The 18,059-nt window shown below is 38.6% G+C and overlaps 1 protein-coding gene across 19 annotated transcripts in view; it reads right to left on the bottom strand.

Moving 5' to 3' along the window:
* The window catches only part of ROBO2 (roundabout guidance receptor 2), a 1,066,866-nt gene that overhangs the window by 54,683 nt on the left and 994,124 nt on the right, over positions 1-18,059 (bottom strand). For all 19 annotated transcript variants that reach the window (XM_061357715.1, XM_061357704.1, XM_061357703.1 and 16 more), the window contains 4 exons: positions 17,502-17,733; positions 11,584-11,708; positions 8,605-8,776; positions 2,747-2,929 (listed from right to left, as the gene is read on the bottom strand). In XM_061357715.1, coding sequence (XP_061213699.1) covers positions 2,747-2,929; positions 8,605-8,776; positions 11,584-11,708; positions 17,502-17,733 — 712 coding nt within the window. The remainder of the gene's footprint in view (positions 1-2,746; positions 2,930-8,604; positions 8,777-11,583; positions 11,709-17,501; positions 17,734-18,059) is intronic.

Genomic DNA, 18,059 nt, shown 5'->3' with positions numbered 1-18,059 from the left:
CTTATTCTTCACCTATCTTTAATCACACTTATGATGATAGTCTATCGTATGCCACATTTATTAAAGATATGAAAACTAGGATATCAGCTTTGAATTGGATAGGCAGAAAAAAAGCAAACACTTCCATTTCAAAAACACTGTAAAAGTAAGGCGTGTATAGGTTAATCACTAGATTGCTTGAAGATTTTAACACCTCACAGTAAGGTTGACTTATGCACGACTAACAGCTGAAGGAGAAAGAAAGTTCCATTTCTCCAGTTTGATGTTCAAAATGTTTGAGATTATTTTTTGAGCTTTAAAATAAAAATTTAGTTATATACAATTAATGCTTGTTTATGTTAATTCAAGCATCCTGTCCTGCAAATTACTTTCAAAATTGCATTATTTTGAGGAGTTAGGTGAGTAAGAACCATGCAGAATTAGAATGACTGATATTAATGGTGATGGATTTGATGGTACCCTGGAATCACTAGGAGAATGAATGCAGTGTTTTTATCACAGACAGCACAAGTATTTCTCCTTGTATTTGGTTTTAATTCTGCATCTCTCACGTGTTTGTAAACACTTAAGATAGCTAATGATTGCAATGATGTGTTGGTGAGGTAAGAGACAGACTAATGGACAGTACCTGCAGGGGTGAAGGTGAAGGACTGAACTGCAAAACAAGAAAGCAAACACATTGTGAGTTACACACCCTGATAATAAGCACTAATTGCAGGGCACCAGTTTCCTCTGGAATTTACTCAGCTGTGACTGAATATCATAAGCAGGGCATAACAGTTGAGCTTAAAGCACTAATCAGCCAGCAGCCAATGAGAAATGATGGTTAGAAAGGTGAGCAGTGAATTTTGACAGTCATATTTGAAGATTTTATGTGTGGACATGCTGTTCCCCAAATTGTGAACATTAGGATGAATTTTGAAGCATGATCTGTTATCAACTCCCCTCGCTGAAAGCATACACTATTTCATAATTCTGAAGATGGGAATTCAGTGGCATGATGCGATGTTCACACCACAATTAGATGCAGCAAACATTATCAGAAGGAATGAGTTGCAGGAGACACACTGTTTATGACTATTATAATTATTTACAGTTATGCATTTTACAGTATACAAGACTTTGCTCTCAATCTCTCTCCCCTCCCACCCCACAACATGCCAACTCACACACAGGGCTAATAATTCTGCTTTAAAAAAAAAAGAGTCACCTTATTTTGTGTCCAAAGTTTATCCATAGGACTGTTCCCTAAGAGCAGTAATAGTACAGCTACCTTCTAATATGAAATATCTTGGGATCTAGATTGATATTTCATAGAAACAGATGGGTAGGTGTGTGTGATGTGTATTAGTTTCTCAGTTAACACCACCCCACCTCTCAGCCAGTAAAAGTCATTGCTGTTAAAGGAAATCAGAAAACACCTCAGCAAAAAGCATAACCTATGAATGATACATGGTGATGCAAGATGAGGTTCTGCAAAAAACAAGTCAGCCCAAGAGCCACTGAAAGGGTCTCTCCTGCCTCTGCTTCCACTGCTCATCTGATTTCTTCTTGGGCTGCCTTGTTTCACTAAGCCAATGGAAAACTAACCCAGCAGAAAGGATTGAAAAACAACATAGAAGAGTTTCCTTTCGGTTTAGCAAGCCCCGTCTGGACATTAATGAGTCTGATAATGGTTAAAGCTGAGGGATGAGAGCAGGGAATGAAAGCTGGTGTTTTGGCAAGTTGTTAGAGATGATCATCCACTTAGGGAACCTGAGTCCTTGGGTTTGCATGCGATAACTTGAAAAGAGAAGAGCACTAGTGTAACTTTAGTGTGATATATGTCAACATTAAATACAGTGTGTCCTCAACTTTGCAAATCTTGCTTAAAAAGGAAATTTCTCTTTTTAAATGTCAATAAGCACTACAAGAGAACCTACCCCAATATCTGAGGAACAGTTTTGTGGTGTTAAATTAGGGTTCAGTTACCCATTTAATGGTCGTACAACCGACTTCCTAAAAAAAATCTATGAGAAACCAGCAGCACACAATAATACACAAAACAAACAGGCTGGGAAGGAAGAAAATATTTTCAATTGGTAAATCTATTTATTTTTCTAAATGTGGTTTTCAAAAACTAATTTGTAGTTGGAACAACACATTTGGTCTAAGACGGATCACACTGTGAGGGCATTCCTAGGTGTTCTGCCTCCAAGACAACACTTTTTAAGACTTATGTCATAGGTAAATTTTGACTACATTTCTCTAATTCATCACTCTCTTCTCTTCTAGGTATAGCTATGGAGTCACTAATTTAGTATCTGCATTTTCTTTTCCCATGCACATAGCTTCAAAGACATGGAAATGCATGGGAATGAAGAAGACGACCAAATACTGTTTCTAACCTTCCTTACAAGGGTCTAGTCTAATTCACATCTGAGCACATAAATGGACTCAGACTGCTAACAGAGTGCCTTCTGAGCAGGAAGCAAGAGAAATAATTAATCCTCTCTGCACTTTTTTATGTTAGATGTGCTAGAGATGTAAAAATAAAGACTGTCTTATGATAATGATGAAATGTGGTAATGAGCAATGCATTTAAAGCTTCTCATACACCAGCATTTTCACAGCATACATTTAAAACAAGCATACGAAATTCACCCAGGCCACCTTTAAGTAAGTTCAACATGTTTTTTAAAGTAGGTTTAACATCACCTGTTTAATAGAAGCTGATGAGATGGCAATAAATAGTTACCGTTCTTACCAGCATAATTGCTGAGCCCCTTCCTCTTCTTTCTGCGCCAGTACAACCAGATGCTGAAACCCATCAGAATTACCCAACAGGCACCACCGATGCCAGCTATAAAGGCAGGCTGTTTGACAACATCAGTGATTTGTTCAGTTATGCTGTTGTTATTTTCAGTGATGACAACTTCGTTACGACCTCCTGCACAAAAGAAATTCAACAGAATGTTATTAGGGATTCTGCAATACAAACAGGGAGCGAGTACTGCAGATCAGAATAAAGAAACCCCAAAACCCAACAGCAATGCACCTCAAAAGGATTACATTATAAAACTGTACATTTCAGTAGGCACTTCCACTGTTTTTTTCTCCCCTTTTTATCTAAAAGGGATCTTTCCTAAAAGGAAAAACTCAGTGTCTGGCTTGAAAACAAATGCTCCTAAAAAATGTGACTGGAAATTCAAGAAATGCTAAAGCATCTAGCTCTAGACACAGTGCTTTTCTACTGCAAACCTTCCCTTGTAAAAAAATTGTTAGGTTTATAATTAGGAAATGGGAAAAATATTTTTCTGCAAGACATATTAATAATGATTATATTTACATTTGATCTAAGTTGCCTACACCTATAGTTTTGAAATGGGTGAAAGAATTAGCCCTCATTTCCAGCAAAAGCATGTAGATAGCTCAGTCCTTGAAATGTGCTGCAGTATTATCAGATGCCCATATGCATGTTGAAGAACTGCAAGAGTAGCCACTCTACTGAGACAAAAATACTACGGTTCTCAATTATGAGAGTCTATAGCACAAAAGTAAAGGTGGTAGAGTATGGCAAAGCAATACCAAAATGGTCATTCCCAAAATTAAAGTACTGTAGCATTACGCCTTGCCGTAAAAATGTTCATGTTCCTCTTCTATAATTCAGGAATGGTTAAATTTACCACTTCCTTCTTTCAACAGAACAGCTCCTCTGTCAGCACACTGGCTTCAGCCTAAAGCAAATAAACAAGGTCTTTGGCTAAAGCAGATGTGAGAAGTCTAACACTTCCCATCTATTTCCTCTTCTTTGCAGGAGACCCAGAGTTTACAGCAGTCAAGCTGTGATTGAGGAACCCTCCCAGTGGGCCTGTTGGGCTGAGTTTGCCTGCCTTGCTCCAGCCTGCATCCCTGGCACAGGGACTGGCTCTGCAGTAGCCAAGACACAGCTTCAGGCTCTTAAGTTGTGTTCAAGAGCTGGACTGAGTTACTCAGGAAGAAAGGCAATGCACTGCATTACATTGCTATCACTCTGTTAATGACCTCGGTGATTTCATTAAGCTTTCTGTGTTTCAGCACCATGTCAATATTTAGTGATGATGACCGTCTGCTTTTGCAAACAGACTGTTGAAACTGTGCTAGAGTTTGGCTGGATTTCAGTACTTCTGTGCAGGAAACAAAACAGGCTTTCTACAAACAAAGTACCTCCCACAGAAGGATGCTGACAGAACAACACCTGCTGATGTATAAAAAGGCAGTACACCAGTACTGGTATCATGTCTATACTGGCCATGCTTGCAAGCACTGCTAACATCAGGGCCCTGCAGCTTTATCTGTCCTTTCCCATTCTTTCCTATTATGACTTGTCGCTGCCAAAGGCTGGGTGGCTTCCAGTCTTGATGCAGTGAGTGAGAACAAAATTCAGTGAGGACCTGTGCAACGTAAAGAAGGGAGGCAGTGGTAGCTCCATTATCAGGTTTTCCCTTGTTTTTCTGCCCATGGAATTAATCCCTAGGTGCACTCCAGTGCTGAAAGAGGAAGTAATGAGAGTAATGAGGATGATCAGGGGACTGGAGCACTTCCCATACAAAGATAGGCTGAGAAAGTTGGGGTTATTCAGCCTGGAGAAGAGAAGGCTGCTTGGAGACCTCATAGCAGCCTTCCAGTATCTGAAGGGGGCCGACAAGGATGCTGGAGAGGGACTCTTCACTAGGGACTGTAGTGACAGGACAAGGGTTAATGGGTTAAAAGTTAAACAGGGGAAATTTAGATTGGCTCTAAGGAAGTTCTTTACTGTTAGGGTGGAGAGGCACTGGAATGGGTTGCCCAAAGAAGTTGTGAATGCTCCATCCCTGGTGGTGTTTAAGGCCAGGTTGGAGAGAGCCTTGGGTAGCATGGTTTAGTGTGAGCTGTCCCTGCCCATGGCAGGGGGTTTGGAACTAGATGATCTTAAGGTCCTTTCCAACCCTAACTATTCTATGATTTGATGATTCTATAAGAGAAGGAGGCACTCTATGGCACACTCTTCCAGGCACACAATTGATTTTCTAGTAGAAACCAGTGGGGGAGTTGACACTGCTGTAATTGCCATTAACTTTCAGTTAATTTCTGTGCCCTTTGGAGGAGAGGTAAAAGCAGTGGGACAGTGAGGAAACACGTAATGTCAGCACTGCTTCAGAGGCAGCTGTGCTGCCTTGGACAAGAGAAGAGAGGGAAGCGCTTCAGGGGCACCAGCGTTGGGAGCAGATGCTCCAGCACTCAAGAAAAGAACAACTGCTTCCTGCTAAAGCCTTCAAAAAGACCGAAGATCGCATTTTCTTCTCTAATGCCTTAGAGAACACAGGGTGTGAAAGCAAACTGCAGAGAGCCTGGGGAGAGCTTTCAGTGGATTTTACGCTCTCCCTCTCTTCTAGAGGAAGGTGCAATCTGTCTCCAAGTTAACTTCTAAAGTTTTCCATCTGGATGTTTGCTCTTGCCCTTCAGTGCCTAGCAATTACAACTGCAAAACCAATAATTCTTTTAAATGTCAAAATAACATATGCCCTGTGAATTTGATGACTGAAAAATAAATGGATAGAGATGAATGTTACCCACTGACGTCTGGTAAAATTCATGCAATTGTTGGTGTTTGGTGAAATAAAATGGCTTAATTTTGTATTTCTTTAGATAATATTTAAGCAGAAGTAATAAATATGTCATCCAGGGTACCACTGCACTATTTTATATACTGCAGGTGTTTTGGTAACTATGCTGTCAGTTCAACTAATTACAATGTAGACATGGGAAGTGTGCGACCTGTAACGCTCCATTGTTCCTGAAGACAAAAACATAATGAAATATAATGTCTTCCTCCCATTGGAGAGTAATGAAGAACAAAACTAATTTGTTGGACTAAAAATTAATTAGACACATCAGATTCAATTGCACCTATTACTGTGAAAGTTTGCAGCTGTTCCTCATGTTATTATGCCAATGATGGAATGTAAAACTGAACAGGCCAACTGATGAAGAGAAATAATAGCTATACCATTCACCAACATTGTTGTTATCTCCATTCTTACTTCTGATTTTCCAAGTGAAATTTTTTAGTATACCAATAGTGATCACAGAACTGTTATCCTTGATTCTCTTCGAACCTTCAATAAAACTTTTCAATGTCCTGCTTGAAGTGTGGGCATAGGATTACTGTAACAGTAATACAATTTCTAACTAAAGAAATAATATACTTCCTACTGCTTCATATTGTCCTGGGTTTACTTTCTGGATTGTCATGGGCCTGTCATCTAGAATTGGTCTGGGAAGTCAGTAGTAGATTACCCACCATGGAAATGAGTTATTATCAGAAAAAAAAACCCTTCTTCTTAGAAAAACATACCCTATATTTAAGAATAGCATCTTTCTTTTCATACGCTGGGCTCCATAATTCATGACAGTGAAGGTCATGCTGTTTAGCAACACTGCTTAACTCTTCTGCATCACTGACCTGCTCTCTCCATAATTCAGCATTTCTGCAGTTGTTCATTCTGTATGCAAGCTGTTAAATAGTATAGCTAAGCATCAGACCATATAGGACTACATTATAATACAATCACTCGGTAATGCTGTCCTATTCATTATGATGTTTTGAGGTTTATTCATTAGCTTTCTTTTAATCCATGTATTTATTTCTTTTTTCAATTTACCTAAAAACCAAATGTCTTATTTTATGTTCTTGATTCTTAGTCAAACACTGACTGGTATCAACTCAGATTTTCCAGAAATGGTATCAACTAAACACTGTTATCTTTATCAAGCAAATTTAGTGTCCGAGAAATGACTGCCAGCAATTCAGAAACAATAGAAAAATGGGACCTAAAGAAAAGGGAGATACAGACCATAAGAGTAACTGTAACCACACCCAGCTTTGGGTTCCCAAGAGGAAACGCAAAGATGTGAACAGCAATACAACCCAAACAGAGAAGACTCTCCTTTATTTCATGCACAAGACTCTTAAACACGCAGAGATGCCATCAGACAAGCTTGAAGCAGAAATTCTGGAATCATTTAAGATACAAATACATATAACTCTAAGTTTGACAATGCAAAATTAAGTCTCTAAATACCAAATAACTTTTTGCTTTCCTTTGTAGTCTATTTGCATCCTAATATCCATTTTCTCCTTCCTGCAGCAATGCAGATACCTTCATATTTATCTCTTGATTATACTAGTCACTTTTTGTAAGGGAAAAGTCAGGATGAAGGGCTGTAGCCAGATGCGGGGCTGAGCATTCTTGGAATCATCCAGCAAAGCACTTTAGTTTAACTCACAACACGTCACACGACACAAGGCTACTCACATGCTTAGAATGCAACACACTTAAGTGTTTTGCTGGAACAAGCCCCATGTGTTTTGTGCCTCACTCAATGAACTCTAAGGAAAAAAGTCCTTCTCAAGAGAATGCAATGACAGACTAGTTGTACAACATCAGTTCTTTAGACAGAGGACCAAAATTCAGGCCTATTAGAGGACAGGTTTCTTTCATTTTCAAAAATCAATTCCTTGCTTTCAGTTCTACAAAACTTTCCCCTCCTCTTTTCTTTGGCCTTTCCTCAGCTGCCATTTTCAAAAACCAGTGCTATCTTCACATCCACTCTTCATTCTTTCTCCAGTGACAATATATTCAAATCTCACATACCCCAAATACTGTTTAGATGCATAGGGAACACGCATATAATTAAACATTTAAGCAATGCTTAGGGAATGGCCTTTTCTAAAGTTCTACACATAACACGTTCATGTTTTGGACATTCCCTTGACAAAATTTTCTAGAAAGAAAATATTTAATAAAAGCAAAAGAAGCAAAAAAAACCCCATTTACGTAATAACAAAATTAGGTCATACAGATGCAACAAAATAGTCATATGAGGTGCTTCCCTGCACAGCTCCATTTGGTTTTGTTAAACATGTTATATTTTACTATGTTCTTATCCTTCCTATATTGTTCCTGCCTTTATATTTTATACTTGAGAACAACTTCAGAAGAAACAGAATATGTGTTTCCCTCAGGTCAGGAAATTAATTCAGCATGGAAACTGCTACTGAGAAAGTCATTTCAAAGGCGTGGATGATAACACTACCTTTGCTCTCTCTATTTGGAGTAGAAGTTACTTATTCTTTGATAGAGCAAGCTCGTCCGCTTGGGCTTGGGACACCTGAGAAACACTGACTTCAAATGCTCAGAAAACCAGCTGTAAGTAGTGCCTTAGGCACCAATGGTATAAGTAAGGCAATATTACAGTCATCTGAGCAGGAGGAAAAGGGAGCTGGATCTGTCAGTTCCATAAGCCCATCAAGCTGATAAAGTGGTAAATTTGCAAAAACAAAAATATTAAATCCGTTTCACTAGATTATCTCCATTTTCTCCTATGTTTCAGGAACACATTTCCCTCCATTGACTATGAGAATTCTGCACAAAGAGAAGACACGACATCAGCAGGCAGTGAGACGTTAAAAGCTAACTAACTAGCTCTATTCAAAACTCGTCTATTGCTCCATGGATTTTTATGCTTCCAGAAGTGATTTATGGAAGCATTTCTGAAAGTTGAAATGGGCAAAGCAAAACAACAAAACAGACATTCACTTACCAATTATTATGGGTTGTGGCTCACTTTTTACTCCCACACCTGCACTGGTGCTTGCAGCAACTTCCACGCGGTACTGAATACCTGGATATAGGCCACCTATTATTACAGACCGAATGGCTGCATCTACTGTTTTGTTGACATGAAATCGAGTCTCATTACCTAGGCACCAGATCTGGGACAAAAGTTGATGTGTTAAAAAATACGAAATTCTTCATACATATAAACAATGAACATAGATATGACATACCAAGGTATTGCATGACAATCACTTATACTGGACTTCTTAACAATGTTACTACCCAGGAGTAGCTGGAATTGGGATGATTTAGCCTCGCAAGCTATATCATCTTAGCACAGGACTGAGCCAGCTGCAAGGAGTGCTTGCAAAAACCTCTCTGGACTCTTGCTCTCTGTGGAGTACAAATTCTGTGGTTACATTTCTTGGAACAGAGCAGAATCATCCAAGTGAAAAAGAGGCGTTATGCAATAATTGGAGTCTTGTTCAGTAATATGATTACCACCAAACCTTTCCTAGAAAAAAAGCCTACTTTTTTTCTTCATTCTTAGTTTGCCACTGAATAGCAAAAGGACACTAAATAATACAAACACAGGTTGAATCACTTTCTAAAGTACTAAAGAAGAAACTATTTTCAGAATAGTTTTTTACTTCCTTTCACAGCACAACAGGGATATGTGAAGTTTCTGAAATGGAGTAAGTACAAACTCACTTTTTACTGCTGGTTTTGTGATTACTTACACTGTTCAAGAATCCAGGTATCAGTTCCTGACTCAAATACTCTCTAATTAAACAGAAAAAACACTCTGGAATCTCAACTGGCATTCTGTGATGAGAAAGATCTATGATTCAGTGTTATGTCTCTCTTCCATTTTTCCATAGGCATTTCCCAAGAAGTTTCAAAACTTAGACCTTTTAGGGATTCTTCTTCAATTAGCGTTACCTGCATATACTGGTTTTGTATTATTAAAGAAAGCATTTGCCACCACTCAAGAAGATCAATGCATAAAGATACCACATGTACACTACATACCTATAATAGCAAAAGAAAGCACTATTGGTGGAACCACTATCAGCAACCAAGTGATGTGTTTAAGCAACAGCAATGCTCTCTTTACACTTATTTTTGACCCTGCTCAGTGTTTCATCTCACTTTATCTTTTTTCTGTGAAACACTGAGGAAGATTTGGAGGGCAAAAGAAATACTTGCTTTTCTAAGCTCCAGCAGACCTTATTTTCAGGCAAGAATGCTTTAGGGTGAGAAACTGTTGTGTTTATTCTCTCACTCCTTGTCTGCCCTGGTTTTAGGTTACAGTAGTTATGAGATGCCCCTAATTAAGGGCATTTAATTCATAAATGAATTTACAGGCACTCTGATGCTTGCAGTAGAATCAACAGATCTACATTCAGTTTGTTAGAAAATGCACTGTAAAACCTCAGCAGTCATTTTATACTCAAGGAACTATTAGACTATTTGCACTACATTCCCTGTAGCCAGCTCACTAATTGAACACAGAAGGGATGTAAGAGGCAGTGACTCCAGCTGTTTTTATAAACAGCCTAGAAGTCTGAGCACTCACCTGGAACACAGATTTTATTAACCATCAGCCACTTTGGTTCATATCTACATATGTGTGGTTTAGCAGTGGGCTTTAATTATTTGCCTGTAAGTCCTTGATCATTAATACTGTCTTATACTGAAGTCAGTATCAAGATTAATTAAAGCAAAAGATAACTATTAATTGATATGAAAATGAGATCAATAAAAAATGGGATTAATAAATCTTGATATTGACGAAAAGCAAAACAAAAGAAGTGCTATGCTAAACATTAATATAGTCTTGGGCAACATGGTCTAGTATGAGGCACCCCTGCCCATGCCAGAGGGGTTGGAACTAGATGATCTTTAACATCCTTTCCAACCCAAACCAGTCTATGTTTCTATGATTATGAACATTTACTGAAACCCTCTGACCAAACGATAGACTGGAAAAGGCTGAACCATTAGCTGATTTAAAAGTCAAGCGACTTCTCTCTTCTAGATGCTGTGCTCCCTCAAAACAGCGGTGGAAAAGAATTACATCTTTTTGTGTGAAATAAGCTGCATCCACCACTTCCACCATTTACGGGACTCTCAAGAAAGCTGCTTTGCTCTATCAACTAAAGACTTCACACTAGGTATACAAGTTAGCCACAGCAAAATTACTTAATGATGTGTTCCATGTCACAAGCCGGTGACAATGCTGAACCTTGCCTGATCCTCCGCAGTCATACTCCCCCCCAATAACACACTGCACTGTTGCCATGTTGTGAAAATATACCTGTACAAAAGTGAGCCTAGTGGGGAATTACAGACTACAGCAAAAGTTAAGGTGATATATAGGGAGTGGATACTTTGAGCCACCACAGCCACAAAGAAGGAAAAAATCAAACCAACACAGGCAACTGTCATATAACAAACTCTGGATATAGCAGTGGTGCTCGACCTCAAAGCAAATAACCTAGCACTTTAAGTTGTGAATCTTGACAGAGAGGGTATTTGGAGGAAGTTGTGTATTCTCCCAGAGCCACGGTCCTTGACTTTGACCTTGAAGTGTTAGGATTAGCATTTTTGCAGAGGAAAGAAGAGGTATCTTTTCTGGCAGCTTTTCTGTCAGACTGAAGGCACTTTGAGACAGGGACTTCATCACCTGCCTTGGGAGTGCAGAGGCCCTTAACAAAAATCCTCCTTCACCCACAGCAGGAAAAAGCAAGAAAGAGAAGTACTGTAAACCAGCTGGCCATTACAGCTCTTTTCCAGATCTAGTTCATTTTTGCTTTTGATATAACAAGCAGTCTCCATACAATTATATGGGCAGCTGCAAATGCTGTCAGAATCTAAATCCATAAACAGCGCTGTCGTTTTGTAATTCAAGCAGGCTGTTTCCTCCACACATAACTCTCCCATTAGACATTATTTCTACCTTATACTCCTGTATGACTCCATTTTGGTGATCTGGAGGCGGAGGATCCCAGGAGATGCTGATGCTTGTGCTGTTGTGGTTTCCAACTGTCAGGACAGTAACAGACTGAGGAGGGGCACTCGGAGCTACAGCAAGTAGAGGGAACAAACAGAAGCAAGACATTAATCCATTTGCTAGAGCACAAATTTTGCTGAAGCAGTGTAAGAGCAAGTAGACAGTAGATAAAGTTCACACTCCCTGCAGGCCAAGGTGTGCACATTTTGTTAGGCACTGACAATCCTGAAAAGCACCTTTCTGAAGAGAAGCATAGCTGGATGACAGTGTGGAATTTGTGGCAATGGAGAATCAATACAAATCACTCCTCATTTATTTATATTTATCATTTCTTAGTTTTGCATTGGAATTATTCTCACGCTTGCATTTGTTTTCTGTAATATACATGGATACCTACAGGCATATCAACTAAATCCTAACTTAGTAAGGCTAACTTACTTAGTAAATCATTATGTAAGGCTTTTTCACCTGGCCTGAAAAGTGTTTCAATTCTTCTTTTTCCACATGGCCTAATAATAACGTTGAGTGGCAGGCATTTAAGGATCTTTATTTGCTCTCCAGGAAGACATTAACTTAACAGTTTCAAACATAAAACCTTGCAAGTCCTAGGTGGAAAAGGGTTAAAGTGTTCAGGGCTTTACATTAAATACCAGTGAACAGGGGAGGTGCTGAGTTAGGTCAGATATATACTTATGTCCTCTTTTCCCTAAGCAAATTGCTTTCTCTTCAGAGTCCTGTTCAGTTCAACCATTCACAGCTGTTTGGCTGGTCACTGCCTATCAAGGCCACATCTACAAGACAACTGCTTGCCAGCCCTGCTACATTGGCTGGAAGTGTGGAAAAACAAAATTATAGCTGTTAGTGATCAGAGCTCTGCTGGCAAAACCCTCTTACAGCTACACCAGCAGCAGGGTGCTTCTGTTGGCTCATCACATGTCTGGGAAGTGGTACAGCAGCTCCGTTACAGAAAAGTCCCCTCTGTGAGCATCTGCTGTATTTCCACGTGGGGGCTCTCCCACCATAGCTATAGCTGCCATGGCAGAGGGCCGTGGCATATGGCCCTCAGTCACCTAAGACCTCCTGCAGCCCCGTTTCTCCTCTCCCATTCTTCTAGGCAAGTGTTAAAGCCACCACAGTGGCAAGCCAAGTCACCAAAGTCGAATGTATTGTATTAATGATGTATAGTCCCTGAGGAAAAAAAAATATCCATAAAAGCTGCACTGAACCGGTCCTGGGATCCATTTAGTCCATTTACCGTAGTCCATCTATCCAGTCTTCAATAAAACTAATAGAAAGAGGCTAGGAAAGTGTGAATTAATAAATCAAGCATACAGTGATAGCTCTCCAGGACAATTTTCCAATTCACAGAAGCCTGTTGCTTAGATACTTTCTGTTCCAGGGTGATGTCTTTGTGTTTAATAACTCCTTATGGAACTTTTCTTCCATGTATTTGTGATCACTTTTAATATGACCTTAAAACATCTAATATGAAATATGGAAGCTGATTTCGGAGACTTATAGTAGACCTTGTACCAAAACCTAAAATATTTATTGTTCCCCGCCCCCAATTTAAAATCTGGATAGCCCTCTGGTTTTGGGCATCTCACATCATGTGTCACAGTCCCCTGACTCCAGTCCTCAAGTCTAGAGTGTTCATATTCAGAGAGGACTCCTTCACTGCTAAGTTCCATGACAACAGGACTCTAGTCTTATCTTTAACAGATATTCCTAACTGCATGAACATCCTTGGACCATGCTTCTCAGAGAAGCAGAGAGCCACAGGCAACTGTGCTAAAGCCTGGCAGGTTAATACAACTAAACACAGCCACAGATATCAGGACTATTCCAGTCTCCTGAGTCAATTCAGACTTCCTTATTGTTCCCTGCGGCCTATTTGAGACTGGCTGTGTTCCTACTTCAGATGCTCCTCAGTATTTGACCTGGCAGAGGCCCATGGAACTGGGCTAAAATCCTTACCCTGGTAACCCTGAAGAGTTGGAGTAGCCTGCTGCAGGAATTACACAGCTTAAAACAATGATATCAGGGGTGGGGACAAGAGACCATACAAGATTACATCAGAAAAAATACTTTAGAGGAAAAATAACACATGCATTACTGTCCTGTGAGGCTGCATGTTTTGTCAACTACATTTTCAGATGCTGATTCAGCTGCAAAGGAAGTATTGCTTGGTAGAGTCCTTGTGACCTTGCATGACACAGAGAAACACTGTACTGAAGGGGGGAAATGGGGCTGTATTGTGGACAATTTGACTCTTAGCCAGCTCAAGTGAAGCACCGAAGGGTGGCCTTGGTCTATTCCTTGCCATTGTGCAAAGCATAAAATTGGTGAAGTTAATAGTTGCATTGTGTATTTCGTGGCAGCTGAAATAATTAGCCACACAGAAAAAAAATTATCATTTTAAAAGTCTTCAAGTTATTTAATAGCAACCAAACCATGAATAAATGCATGGGTGCAATATTAATTAGAACAACATCTTATGTGAAAATAATAATCATTAAAATGACAACGCTTAGCACTATGTAACTCATTTTTGGTTCTAAGTGTTATGGAACAACTTGCTGAAATGTATTTACTTTCATCCTCAAACACATTCAGAAATATAATTTCTTATATATGAATATGTGGAAAGAAAGAGAAGGGGGAGAGTAAATTCTAAATAAATGTAAAATGAATACTGTACCATTTAAAGAAAAGCATACTGTATTCATTTGTCTTTGCATTTAAACTGCATGAATTTTCTAGTTAATATTCTACCAGTGTGTGGTAGTTTGGGGCTTTTTTGGATGATAGATAGGAAGTTTGAAGCAAAATTAAAATTGCAGCTGATGAACGCAGCTGAAAGTATCATTTTAAGAGCTTCACTAAGGCAAGAAGGAATTTGCAGTTACAGCTGATAAAAACTAAGGAGTCTTCTATTACCGTCATATTTTTGTGGTGAGAAATAATCTACAGGACAAATACTACTCCACAAAAGAGATTTAAAACAGTGGATGTAATTGCAGAAACAGAAAAAAAGAAAGAAATGAACTATCCTTAGAGCAAGTGTGAAAGAAATGGTGAAAATGATAAAATAAAATATTTTACTTAGCTCATTTTCGTATGTGTATACGCATACGTGTACACAACAGTTCTGTTTCCTCTCTCTGATAATATCACTCTGTAAGCTGGCACCATGATATAAATTAAGGCCCTCGTCTGACACTGCTGCAGTTATTAAATAGATCACATTGAAAAATAACATTTTTTAAACCGTTTTCTCATTTCCCTTGCTGCTGGCTTGTGGAGAACACCTTGCCTGCTTCTTGACAGGTCAATTATTCCGGTGCTCAGCTTCTTCTTACAGATATGAAAGAACCCAAATCGCTGCTCATCTTTTCCAGAGGCAGCCAAACAGAATTCCATTTGTTACTTTCACAAGGCCAAAGAGGCAGGAGATGGATGGATACTGAAGTGTGACAAATGTCTGATCTAAAGGAAAAGTCTTAACTGCAGCACAATTGATTTTTGGAGGTAGACCTCAGAAGTAACATAGCACGTAAAATTTAATCCAGCAGAAATCTGCCACTACTTTTTCGGTTCTACTTTGGCTTTACCAGAGCTATTTGTTTTGATGTCACAACAAAAAATTCCAATGCATGTATCAATTTTCCAAATTATTTTCTAAATATAGCATAGTTGACATTTTTTAAATGTCAAGCCTAAAAAAGCTCTTTTTCAAAATGGAACCACAGGCACCATAGCAACTGGGATCGCTTTAGAGACTGCCATCTTCCTTCACTGGACATGAAGTAAACCACTGTCATTAAATATCCAGATGATGTTATTTTTTTAATATAGAAACAACAATATAATTGCAAATATACTGTGAGAAATTAAAGAAAACACATGTAGAAATGCATCTACTGAATGTCTCAGTTTTCTCATGGAAGCACTTAACTTTATCACCTAAACAAGAGGAAGATTTATCTGCAGGGGCTGACATTTGTCTGGTGGTAATACTACATGTTATAGGCTGATGTTGTTTTGAGAGAGATAGTTGTAAACAGACTCCTTGAAGGTTATATTAATCTACAAAACGTATCCTAGGCTGAGAGGTATACATATCTGTAGGCAAGAAAAGTTCTTTAAATTATCACTATGTGGAAAGTTATTCCACATGAACAAAGTGGCCTTTAAAGTAGAAAATTATGTGACAGGCTCTGCTGGGAGATGAGGTTTATCAAAGAAAATGTCATTCCTCAAGTATTTTATAGAAATAGAAGGTACAAAATCTTCTCTCTTTTTCAGTAGTTGTTAATTTACCTTTAGCAAGAGACAGATGAACTAAATAAATAATAAAAAAATCCCAATCAATTAAAATTGGACAAGAAGAATATCTGCCAGTGAGGGGACAAAATCCTACATCTTGACTCTAGAAAAGCAATTGCACCTGTAGAAAACTTCTTTCCATTTTCTTGGGATTTTTTAAAGCTTTGCTCAGAACCCAGAAAAGATTTTTTTTACCAACTGATTTAGGCTTGATAGTCTGAAGAAAGTAATGGGAAACACGAAGTCCCAAATTCTAAATAAGACTTGAACAACGCCTTCCTACACGGTGTTCTACATGTTGCAGGACACTGAATTTTCTCATTGAGAAAGTATGAATGGCAACCAAGTTATCTTCATGATTACTTACTTGTTGAGTAATAATCATAACAAATCAAACAGAAAAGTGAGTAATAAGCAAATCCATTTTAGAATTAAGAAATACTTGGCAATCAGCACTAAACTGAACTTCAGGAGACCACTGTAAATGATCGAGATGCATCTTCGATAGGAAGGAAAGTGTGCATTCAAACCCATTGAAAACCGCAGGAGCATTCTTATACTTCACCAGTATTTCTTTCCCTTGTTTTGAAAGAAATCAATGAGATAGAAGATGAACTCTCATTGTTATGATCATTCTTCCACTTTTACAGGTGAAACTTTCCAGGGAGAGGATACATTAGATAGGCCTACAGATAGGTTTCTTGTACATTTCTAAGAGAAAAAAACAACCAAAGCTTGTATCTCACCTCATTTCCTTTACCTTTCATTAAAAAAGCAGGCCTGGAGTGTGTATGTTTTAGAAAATTATATACCATGGTACATGCTATGGATATAAATGCTTGTGCATTTCAGTAATGTAAACTGTTTAATATGTCTGCATCCTGAATGTTTTACAGAGCCTTGAAAGGTACTTAAGTAAATCCTCTGAAGGACTAAATAGGGCAGTTTCATGAACTCTGATGAGAAACAACAGAGTGGCCTGACCTTGAGACTGGAGGTCCTTCAGACTAGTCAAATATCTGTCCACCAGTCCCCATTTCCCAAACAAACTGCTCCTCTACATTGCTACCCATTCAGAAAGATGTTCTTAATATGAAATACTCTGTAAAAGGTTTCATTTATTAGTTTTGTCTTCAAAGTAAAGACCAAAGCCTTTTATTGCAGCAATACTGGCTATAAAAGAACGGTTGCAGGGCACACTTTGGAAGACCCAATGCCACCAGTAGATCAGAAGGATGTAACAGCCAGAACAATACAGGACTGGTCAGTGCTTTCTCATGGAACACTAATAGTACAAAGCCAAACATTATATTTAATATACTGAATTCTGATAATTATATTGGATATTCTAATTATATTTAATAATATATAATTGAACATTATAATAATGATATTGAATTCTAATGCCAAGCCTATATATAACAAACAGAAAATGTGTGGAAGAAATAGAGCTGAACATACTCATAACACACAATAACAAAAAATGTTCAGTGTTAGGAATGGAAGAAAAATGCTTTTCTGACCATTTTACTAACCTTCCTCTGTGGTACGAGCAGACTTTGATTCACTGTCCATTCCTTGGAATTCATTGAAATAAGGGCGAACCTTAATTTCATAAGTGACCCCCTTTTTCAAGCTGACAAGGACAGCACTGCGCTCAGTTGGGACTTTGACCTCCAAGTTCTGCCATACAGCTGGAGAAGGTAGGCCAGATGTTTGGCGATACATCACTCGGTAGCCCTGAATAAACTGGGATTGGCGGTCAACCTAGAAATGGCATTAAATAACACATCAATAAATGTATTAAAGTAACAAAACTGTATAAAAAGAAAGCAAGACACTTCCCTAGAATACTTCTGTCCTCATGAAAAAGAGAAAATGAACAGTTGTTTAAGTGCTTAATTAAAAAATCCAACTGCCTTCCTGTAAGTCACTGTTGGTTGTGTCTAAAGAACATTTTTCTCACATTACTTGTTATAGAATATTTTTATTTTACTTTCCCCGGCTCTATATACCATGACAAATACCACCTTAAATCACAAAACAAGGCCCCACCTCTGCAACAAATAATGCAAAGAGAACTTTGGCATAAT

This window comes from Neopsephotus bourkii, unplaced genomic scaffold (genome assembly GCF_033783945.1).
Source record: "Neopsephotus bourkii isolate Nb327-2 ecotype Australia unplaced genomic scaffold, CSIRO-AGI_Nbou_v1 NB_911, whole genome shotgun sequence".
NCBI classification, from domain to species: Eukaryota; Metazoa; Chordata; class Aves; order Psittaciformes; family Psittacidae; genus Neopsephotus; species Neopsephotus bourkii.
Note: the sequence above shows the minus strand (reverse complement) of the source record. Positions and strands in the feature narration are given on the sequence as shown.